The following is an 11,150-nucleotide window of genomic DNA, read 5'->3' as shown; positions in this document are numbered from 1 at the left end:
CCGCGTACAGGTAGGCTACAATTTCCTTTCTTAGATTGAACTCGAACATGTGAATGCATGTTGATTAGTTGGAATTTGGATAGGGTAGTTATTGAATTATAGATAGGTGTTAGAAATCATTTTTTCAGCCATTTTCTAAGAAATATTGGGTAACTAGGACCTTCATTGCTATTTGGAGTACTTGTATGTTTGAATACTAGTTATCGGAAGTATGTTGGGCCTTAGTTTAGGTTTGACTAGGGATTGCTTTAGAAATGCATTATTCGAAGTTGGTAGGACTTTACTTAGCCGTGACGTCGCTCGACCTAATTAAATGCTTATAGACTGGTGCAGAAGACATGATCTTGATAGTTTGGTCCTTATCTAGATGATGATCTCGCTCCGACGATATCTATCCTTATCTCTTTTGACTTTACGACTTCACGAGTTACGTCGGTGACTATGACTTCCTATCCGCGATTCAAAGTTGATTTTTGATTCGGCTTCAAGGACTTACATTTATTAGCTAAGTGTGGATGGTGTTCCACGGGTATTTATGATTCTAGATAGATAGAGACTCTTTCAGCAGCTAAATCGACATCTTTGTCGGATATCCAGATTTAAGGTCCGGCCTTGACCATCCAGATACTGAAGTAGAGCATCCGGTTAGAGGTTCGGCCTCAAGTATGTAGAGCATCCGGTTAGAGGTCTTGTCTTTGTTACTTATAATTGTGATTGTCTAGTTGTGTAATTTAAGGAGAACGTTCGGTTCAAGGCTCGATCTCTGTGCCGTCACACTCTATTATTTGGTTTGGAGCATCTGGTTTGATGTTCTTTGGCCTTGAGTTCTGTCGTCCTTAGTTATAGTTATTCATTGTACTCTTCAGGCTTATGGGGGTCCGTTTGGGTTTTTATTTAAACTTGCACGCGAGTGTACCTCTAGGCTTTTGGGGGTCTATTTTGGTGTAGTTAGCTTATATATTAATATAGTTAATTTTTTCTACAGTCGTGTGCATTCCTTTGTTACTTAGTCTACAGTTATTGACATCTAGTTTTGTAATTCCGTCTTTTCATATTGCTTTACTTTTCAAGTTTAGCCGGCCTATGATGCCAACTTGGTACCTTTTATTTGGTACTCATTCTATGCTCTGAATCTATTTTCGTGATGCAGGTCCGAGCACCAGTAGCTAGCATTGATTGAGTTTGGAGCAGTCTGGTCTGGAGATTGGGGTGAGCACATGGCATTTTGTACTATTTCAGTCTCCATCTGTATATATATAGACTTGTCTTTTACTTTTCAAGACAGTCTAGTTTCAGGGGTCCACTGTTGGAACTTGTACTCGTTTTTTGGGTATCTCTATACTAGTGGTTTCCAGGTTGTAGGGGGGATCCTTATTTGTATTTATGTATTGGTTTGTTTTTGTTGTTATAGTAATTTTCCTACTCTTGTTTAGTTTCTACCCGCAGACCCATTACATGTTGTTCCGGGTTATGGGTCGGCCTACCTACTAGTGGGTTATAGTAGGTACCATCATGACTCGAGAAATTGGGTCGTGACAACGATGTATGAAGATATTTATTTCACACTTCTCTTTTTCCTCCTTGTTTATTCTATTATTAGTTGGCTGACATTGGAGAGCTTGTTGGATTCTTACTAAGGCTTGTCTATCCTCATTTGCTTCCTGAATTATATTCCTGACACGTTGTTTATTCATTCCCACCAATTTTCTTTTAAACTCTTTAAGTTTCCATACTACTTGGAATATTGTGCACCCTAATCTACGTTGGCTCCAAACCTCCTCTAAAGTACGTGGAAATTCTGGATGCTTAGACCACGTATTAAAATACTTAAAAGCTTTCCTCTTTAGTGTCATATTTGATTTCAATACAACATGGATAGGACTATGATCACTCACTCCCTCTGGCAAGAAATTGACTGAATAATTATGCATCTTTTGTAGACACTTACTGTTTTGCAATGCCCAATCTATGTTAGACCAAATTCTATTGCCTCCCAGATTATCACTCTATCTGAATCTACTTCCACAGTACGGTAGTTCAATCAACCCACCCTTCACCACAGATTATTTGAAGTCCTCTATTTCCCCCATAGTAATCAGATCCCCTCCAATCTGCCATTCGAGTTTAGTAATGAATTGAAATCTCCAGCAATCAACCAAGGTGTATGTCCTTGATTTGTCACTGATAGATAATTCCACAACCCTTTCCTACCCTCCTTTCTAAATCCTTTCCTACCCACCTTACTAATGAGACCATATATAACAATAAAATAGAACCTTATTTGTTCAAAAATATTTAGAATATCACACGTCACAGCTTGGTCCATCATACTCACAACAGTAGTATGAAAATAATATGGTCTCCACGTTATTCAAATCCTTCCATTTTGGTGTTGCTCCAGGTTTGTAGTATAATCCCATACAGGGAACATACTTTTCCACTCTTTCAATTCTTCCCGTCTATATTTTTATCTCCACCATTCCCACTATTCCTACGTTTATTTTGTTGGACCTCCATTTGCTTATTCAGTCCGTTGAGGCCTCTTACATTCCAAATTAAAAAAATATCCATTTGGTGGATCTATTCCACTCCTACACCCTTCTTTATTTTGTGAACCCATCCCATGTTTTCCCCAACTATCAAGTGTCTGGAAACCATTCCCTGTTTTTTGCCCTTCTGTTCTTTCTTTGTATTGTACCCTTGCAGTCTACATTTGTGTAACCGAAATAGTTTCATTTTCTGTTGTTCCTTCTTTCGATATCCATTTAACAAGTCTTTGAGCAATTCTTTGACTAGGCCCCCCTTTCCCTCCAAAAGAACCTTGTATTCCTTCCCTGATATTTGTTGTCCCTGTTCCTTCTGTGCCTTCCTTTCCTCCCTGTGAATTAATGGTCTTCGGTATACTTTTCTTCTTCCTAAACTCCTCTTCCCCATGCCCATGTTTTCTAGCAGAATTTGCATAAAATTGGTCTCCATTCATACTGAACCTTTTGTTCAATTATATTACCTCTTTCATTCATAAAACACACCTTCTCTCGTAGTATAGTATCCATCCCTACCTCGATAAGAAGTATTGCAAATTTTAAATCCATGTTCTTCTCTGTATTGATCAACCATCAACGCCATCCCACTAAGCTTCCTATTTTGCTCAGCCCCTTCGCATTCCAGAATTTAAAATCTAAGCCAGGAAACTTCACCCAAATGGAAACTGTATATAATTCATGTCTACTGAATTCCATTTCTGGTGTCCATGCCTTTACAATGAAAGGCTTACTATCAAAATGGTAGATACCCCCATGCAACACCTCATTTTTTCCAATAGAAGAATCAAACCTCACTAAAACAATCCCATTCATCAACGTGGAAACTTTATTAATACCATGCTTCAGCCATAGTCGTATGAATCCTTTTAGTACTTCATTGGGAGGGTGAGCTCCTAAGATATAGCACACAACTAAGTTCTTCTAGTATGCAATATCTGATGAGATGTCCTCGAGTTCAATTTCATATATTGGTTCATTCCCATGCATTTTAGGCACAACAAAACCAACCTTAAACCCAACATTCGCCATTTTTTCGATATCGAAATTGTCCTAGACGGATCCTTGAGTCTTTTTCTCAGCTTCAGCATCCTCAGCCCATGAAAGATTCCTTGCGCTGCTACTTCATCTCATTATTACTGTTTCATTGATAACTTGCAATATAGTTCCTGTTTTGTTCCCTCTTGTTCTTGTTGACTCGGGTCCATTTAATGTTGATTCACTCATTATCACCTTTTATATCTCCATATTCACTCGATCTAGTAGTTGAATTCCTTCTTATACAGGTGATTCCTGTTATTGTTTCCTTAAATTGGAAGAGGATTTGACGCCTCCATCTATTTCTCCACTCTGTGTGCCTTTCTTCTTTTGTTGCCCCATTCTCTTAATAGACTCTAGAGCTTGCTGTGCTTTCAGGGATGACATACTTACTCTCTTTTCCATGGAAGGCGCACCTTTGATAAGTTGCGGCGAGAGAGAATTCATGATCTAACTGTGCTCAGATTTCTTAGGAGAATAGCCTAGCCTAAATATTTCAAGTCACTACCAAGAAGTTTTTGAGCCAAATCTTTCAACATTTGTCTACCCATAAAATTTGGAAAAGGCCGTTACACTCACACCTAGCCAAAACAAACCTCAACCTCAAAAGTCCAACCCAGGCCCAAATTCACTACCAAATAACCCATGGCGACAAATTAATTTTATAAGCTTTTCAAGATTTGATATAGGCTTAATTAAAGATTTTTGGGATGTTAAAATGTTACAACCAAATATAATTCAAGGGGTATGTTTATAGGACATAAATAAAAGCAAGTCCATAAATATCATTGGAGCATTAGTCAACCCAAAAGACATCATTAGAAGCTCATAATGATCGTAATAAGTCATAAATGTGGTCTTAGGGATGTATCTCACCCTAATCCATGGTTGATGGTAACAATACCTAAATTAAATATTAGAAAAAATTGTGGCACCCCTAAATTTAGTCAATGAAATTCAATGCAAGGCATGGTATAGGTTTTGGAGGATATGTTTCAGGCCTGTGCTTTTGAAATTTGAGGTAAATGGAACATGTTTTTGGCTTTATCAGAGTTTTTGTACAATAATAACTACGACTCGAGTATTCAGATGGTCTCATTCGAGGCCCTGTATGGTAGACACTATCGCTCTCAAATTGGTTGGTTTGGATCTTTGAAATCTAGGTCATGTTGTATAAATTTGCTTCAAGAGGTCTAAGACCGAGTATGGGTGATTAAGTATATACTTAGGTCATTTAAGAGAAGGCATAAGAATTATGCTAACCATAGGCACCGATCTTTGATATTCGAGGTTGGTGATGGGTGTTTCTTCGAGTGCGGCACATGAAGAGCGTGATGTTGTCCGAAAGGTAGGGCAAGATTAATCTCAGATATATAGGTCCATTAGAGATGTCATAGAATGTTTGTTATGTCACTAACCAGTTGACCTAACATCCTACATTTTCAGCTATTCACCCGATGTTCGAAGTTTATATGATTCACCGATCTGTTCCTCATCAGTCTTATGTGATCTGGTATTATTACATTAAGTTGGATGACTATTTGACCTTCATGGACTAGTTTCTATTCTATATAGATATGTGTGGGTTGTGTTCGAGAAACATTTCTATTGTAAAGGTCTGGTAGATACATCGTCTTATAGATGAGGTTACCTAGGAGACCGAGCCTAAGACGTGAGAGAATTTTTTCTTCTTGTTTGAGACATCATGTATTTCTTAACCATTTTGTGGACAAAAATCCTTTTTACTAGTAAATATTGAAATAACCCTCTAGATCATTTTCCATTTACTGCCTTCTTTTCATCATTTTGAGTGTTCCTATTGCGACCCTAGGTCATTTATAACTTGTTGGACTGACAAGTTTAATCATCTGGTCATTCTTTTGTTTTATATGCAAGTTTTTTTTTAAAAAAATATTTTTGGAGCTTTTGAAACTAGAATGGTTGACTTCAATTAAATGCTCATGAAGATGCCATCAGAATGTAATTCTAATGATTTCATTAGTTCTTGAATATTGAGTTTGGTCTACAAGGATCTTTGGTACAGATCCCAAGCCTCTTTGTCGAATTTGGCTATGAATGGAGTTTGGGTGTGGTTTATTTTTCACCGCAATGACCTTTGTTGGAAATTTTGGTATATCTATTGAGTTCAGGGATGCCAAATTTTGTGGAGTAACATATATCATTTACATGAACGGTGGTTTGAATGAATTTCGAGCACCTTGTAGGGGATTTTGAGAACTTGTCGATTTTGATGATACATCAGCAGATCACAACGGTCGTAAGGGAACCTCCACAATCATGGAGGCACCTATAGTAAGCCATTGTGATCGCGTGGCCTCCTTCCTGCTATTGAAGTGTGTCTCTCTTATAGTGTCGATTACTTTTGGTCATTGCTATTGTGAGGTTCGACCTCTACAATCACGTATGTATTTCCTGGGTGGGGTCACGATAGCGCCTATAGCTTTAGGAGTAATGAAGAGTAGTTTTACCAATCTTTCAAATAAAGACTATTCGCAATCAATAGTTGAACCTTAAGTTCTAAAAAACATTTCCAGAGTTTAATACCTCTATTTTTTTGATATATTTTTTTCATATTCTCTGGTTAGTGTGTGGCTGCATATTGGAGTGTTTGGGGTGGTACAGTTAGCATCAGTTTGAGGTAAATTTTATCTCAAATGTCTGATATCTTTTTTATTTAGTGTATTATTGTGATTGTATAACATGTTGTTGAGTCTGCCTTTCTGAGCATTAAATTGTGTCCCATTTTGGGAAAATAATGCTCTAACTCAATTGAGATTTTTTGAAAGAATCAAAATTTTGGGATTCTTAGTGTGGGTCCCACAATCCTATTTGGACTCGAATTTAGGTTCATCTCTGATTGTTCTGTTTTTTGTGTCAAAAGCTCGTAATAACATTGTGATTGTGTTTTAGCTACATGGCTGTGACCGGAGGCTGTTCGGAAGGGGAAAGCTTCGAAATTATATTTTAGAGCGTGCACGGATTGCACTGAGGTAGGTAATGTATACAAGGTAGAAATCATATCTTATGCTTTATTTTTAGGTGTTTCATGAATAGTAACATCTTATTCTTGCTTCATGAGCATGCCTTACCGTGTGGTATTTGTTCGTGCTCATGTATGATATTTAGAAGCTTTTTATTGTCCTTATCCTAGGATAAAGCTAGGGTTTCATCATACTCACATTTTTAGAAGTCGATATGTCTTAGAATTCTCTGACGTTGATTCAGACGGCTCAACTGCCTACGGAATGGTGTAGAAGACTTGGGTCCATTAGTATGAGCCCACTATAACAAAATATACTTTTAGTGGCATTTAATTTTCCTTTTAGCGACAATACTTATTGCTGCAAAATGTTTTTAGCAAAATTTAATTTGTTGCCATTGCATCCAGTGTCGCTGAAGCCTTTGGCGACATTAAATTAGAGTGCCAGTAAAGACCTACAATATTGTTGCTAAAGGCCTTTACTTTTAGTGGCATTTATTTTGTGGCAATAACTATTGCCAGTAAAGCTGCCACATTTATAAATTATAACTGGCGATAAGTGAAACTTATTTTAGTAGAAATTATTATGAAGATTATAATTGACCATCAATTCACCTTAATTCATATGTAAAACCAGATAAATCAATACAAAAATATTGATAGAAGAATTACCAAATCCAATTGTATAGAATTGAGAAACTTATCTGTTCAACAATGAAAATAATGTGTTCAATAATGAAAAAGCAAGAAAATTGAGATAGTGAAAGTATTATATAGGATCATCATCATGTATAATATCGGGAGGATTTTATTCTTCCTTTTGTGATTAAGGGCTTGTTGTCTTGCCTAGCTAGCAGGCAACAAGAATATGTAATTCTTCCTACTTCACAACTCCACGATACACTTTCTTGTTATATGGTTTTAGCTCATGCTTGCCTCAACTATTGGAGGATCAATTCTTTTAGAAACGTCTTACTTTGCACTCCAGTGGTCCTATAAACAATTCAGTCTCAACATCTTTCTCGCTACCATCTGTACAAGGAGCTTCTCCTTCCTTCTCTCCACTTAGTGCTTTTCTCTGTTAAATGCCACCAAACTATAAACATAGGCACCAAATAAGTTAAATTTTTGACCGACTATATATGAATTAGAGTTGACGAGTTAAAAAAAAAAAGAAGAAGACTATACTAAGGTTGATGTAACAAAATGAAAAATATACCTTCTCCCTCAATTTTGCATTTTCAACAGCCGGGATTTCTCCTAGATTTGTAAGAAAGGGAAGAATTAAGCAAACAGGTGGTAAAACAGTTGGAAATTCTTCGATAGAGACATTCACATTCAACAATGTAAATCCTACATATAGATTGTTATGTTTCTTACCTTTTTGTGAATTGAAGCTCAAAATTGTCATTTAGTGTGGTCTTACCTTTTCTTTTAGTCTCTCAACCTGCTCCTTAAAAACATGAACCAAAAAAAAATATATGATAAATGTCAAGTTTCCGAAACATCATAAGAAAACATATCATTTCTAAGACTCTGATCAAGAAACCTTACGTACCCTGATGATGTGACACTCCATTTCAACTGTTTTTCTATCCGTTGTACTTCTTAAAGTGCATAGAACTGCAGACATTATCCCATGAATGATGTGTTCAACTGTCACACTTGTTAGTTTCTAATAAACAAAAACAAAGAGCAGCAGAAAACCTATCAGAAAAACAAGACAAAATGGCAGCCTCTCTACAAGCAGCTGCTACTCTTATGCAACCAACTAAGGTTGGTGGTGTCTCTGCCGGAAACAACAGCTGCATCGAGGCTTTCTTTCTCTTTGGAAGCTGATCTTAAAGATTTTTCTCATAAATGTATTGACACTTCAATGATTGCTGGATTTTCCCTTGCCACTTCTTCCCTTGTTGTCTCAGTAAGTTAATAATGTTTTTGGATTGTTAAATTGTGCTGTCATCTCGTTTAAAAGTTTAAACTCTTAAATAGAACACATTAGTAAGAATATAAACCATGTTTTATAATCACTATGATATTACATTATCTCCTTGGAACTAGGAAGTTAAAATAGTAGAAAAAAATTCTATATCTGGCTCAAAGAAACTGTGATGTCTTGGCTGGTTCATAGAGTAACTTAAAACTGCTCATTTTTGGAATGTTTATCTTGTCATCTATAGTTCATGTTTTGTTAGTGATCAACTGTTTTATGCGTTTTGTCCCTTTTTCTTTTGATGTTGGATGTCCTGTGTCTTAGAGAAAATTTCTAAAGGTGTAGGGAGCTAATGCTGAAAGAGTTCCAAAACGTCTAACCTTAGACGAGATTCAGACAAAGACATACATGGAAGTAAAGGGAACTGGAACTGCCAACCAGTGCCCTACCATAGATGGAGGTGTTGATAACATTGCCTTCAAGCTAGGTAAATACAACGCCAAGAAGTTCTACTTAGATCCAACACCATTCATTGTCAAGGAAGAGGGCGTAAGCAAAAACTCAGCCCTAAAGTTTTAAAACACCAACCTTATGAATTAATTTATAAACTGAGTCAGAACACCTAACTATCAATAACTCTAGCCTAACTAACTTGTAACAGAATTAAGCTAAGGCACAACTATACAAGTTGTTAATTCCTCAACATAAAGTAACATCAGTAGTTACATAATCTATAAGAATACAAGCAAAGTGATACTCAGTCCTTATCTGAAGCAAAGTGCAGAGAAAAAAGGAGTATGAATTAATTAATCGAAGTTAGGAACTGTCAATTAACAAACTAAGTATTCGACAACGCTTAACTTGGTGCCTGTTACATTGGACTAAACATTGCGAATGAGCTGGAGAAGAACATTGCCTATGCTATTGTTCATTGAATTGCTAGAAGGAAAAGGAGTGAAAAGAGTTAGGTACATCAGGAACTTGAATATCAGATTTGCGTAAGTGCGCAAAGTCATAAGTTCAAGGCATGAAAATGTATAAGCGCGTAAATTTGAATTTTGTATTAACAAATAAGGTTTCAGTTAAATGCTAAGTTTAGTTGTTTATTTCAAACAGGAGATAAGAAATTGAACTCCAACACAGTTAGTTTGGTTTCTATAAACAATTCTACACCAACTATATTGGACATAAGATCAAGCTATGTGATATAGAACAAATGCATCAAGTCAAATAATATTAAGGATAGAACTCTAAAACATACGCCCATACATGGCCTAATAGATAAATAAAATGGATATTAATAGTTACCAAACCACATAGAAGTTCGAATTCAATCCGATCGAATATGAGGCAATCGAAGATGATGAATGTACTTATACGAATAGCTGGCGATGATCTCGTATAGAGATGTCGGCGGCTTTAATTCATCTTTTTTATCATCAATAGCACCGATGTTCTGAATTCCAAGGCCGATGTCCTGAACTCCACCACCATTGTATCAAACTCCACTGATGTTGTGGCGAACTCCACAGTAGTTGTGCCAATTTCCATTGTTGTCGTGCAAATTTCCTTCGCCGGCCATTGGAATTTGATTGAAGGGCGGAGATGGGGAAATTTGAAGCAAAAAAGAATTTGAGGGAAAGTAAAAACAATACAAATTGGCTATAATTCTATCGCTATATATTTTTAACTGTCACTGAAAAGTATTTCCTTTATTGGCTTAAGTTTAAATGCTGGGAATAGTGTAGTTTAGATAATGTATTAGTTGCAATATATTGCCACTAAAAACATCTTTTGTTTTAGTGGCCTTAGATAAGAGGTAACTCAACTCAGATAATATGTCATCCATAATTCCCTTTTTACTATGGACCAAATATTCTTTGTTGAGATTTTGGGCTTCTTTCAATGATGAAAATTTGATTTGGTTCATGTTTAAAGTTGCATGAGCTTACAAGTTTCGCTGGATGTCGATCCACAATGGAATTATGATGGTGATTTGACACGGTACTCTCCCTCAATAGTTCATATAGTCGTAGATTAAGGTCTTGGCATACAACTCCTATAGTCGTAGATTTCAAGGCGTGCACACATAATCTACAACCACAATCTGAGTTTTAGGCATATTATCCTCTATTGAGTTGATTCCTTATGGCATGGTTCTATTTGATTCGTTGGTTGTTTTATCCTTGATTTAAGGTTGGGATGTGCATCTTGTGTTCTTGATTAACCAAATTTCAAACTCTTTAGTTATAACTCTTTTTTGTACTCATAAACCTTTTGGTGGTCCATTCGGGTAATTTTTCATAAACTTGGTGCATAAATGTACCTGCTTGACTTATTGATGTCTATTTAGGTTATAGCTAGTTTCTTGTTGTTCTCTTCCACTCGTTCCTAGAATTATGTGTAGTCCTGTTAGATTTCCGTTCAGTTGATCTCTATAGAGTTACTTCTTGATTTTCATATTGTCTTTACATTTCAACCCCAATCGGTCTATGATGCCTACTAGATATAGGTTTTTTTGGTACTAATACTACACTCTACATATGTTTTCAAGATGCAGTTCCAAGCATCATTTATCTTCTCTAATATCGAGTTGGTTGTAGTAGGATATATATATATATATATATATATATATACA

The 11,150-nt window shown here is 36.3% G+C and overlaps 1 protein-coding gene across 1 annotated transcript; it reads left to right on the top strand.

Annotated features, from left to right (window-relative positions):
* Nucleotides 1-4,875: 4,875 nt before the first annotated feature.
* LOC107025038 (oxygen-evolving enhancer protein 1, chloroplastic-like) lies at nt 4,876-9,091 on the top strand. The gene is made up of 4 exons (XM_015225915.1): nt 4,876-4,926; nt 6,510-6,589; nt 8,356-8,500; nt 8,858-9,091. The coding sequence occupies exons 1-4, from the start codon at nt 4,876-4,878 to the stop codon at nt 9,089-9,091; spliced, it is 510 nt and encodes a 169-aa protein (XP_015081401.1).
* Nucleotides 9,092-11,150: the final 2,059 nt, after the last annotated feature.

The sequence above is a fragment of the Solanum pennellii genome, chromosome 7, assembly GCF_001406875.1.
Source record: "Solanum pennellii chromosome 7, SPENNV200".
Classification (NCBI taxonomy): domain Eukaryota; kingdom Viridiplantae; phylum Streptophyta; class Magnoliopsida; order Solanales; family Solanaceae; genus Solanum; species Solanum pennellii.
The sequence above is the reverse complement of the archived record's forward strand: the minus strand, read 5'-3'. Positions and strand labels throughout refer to the sequence as shown.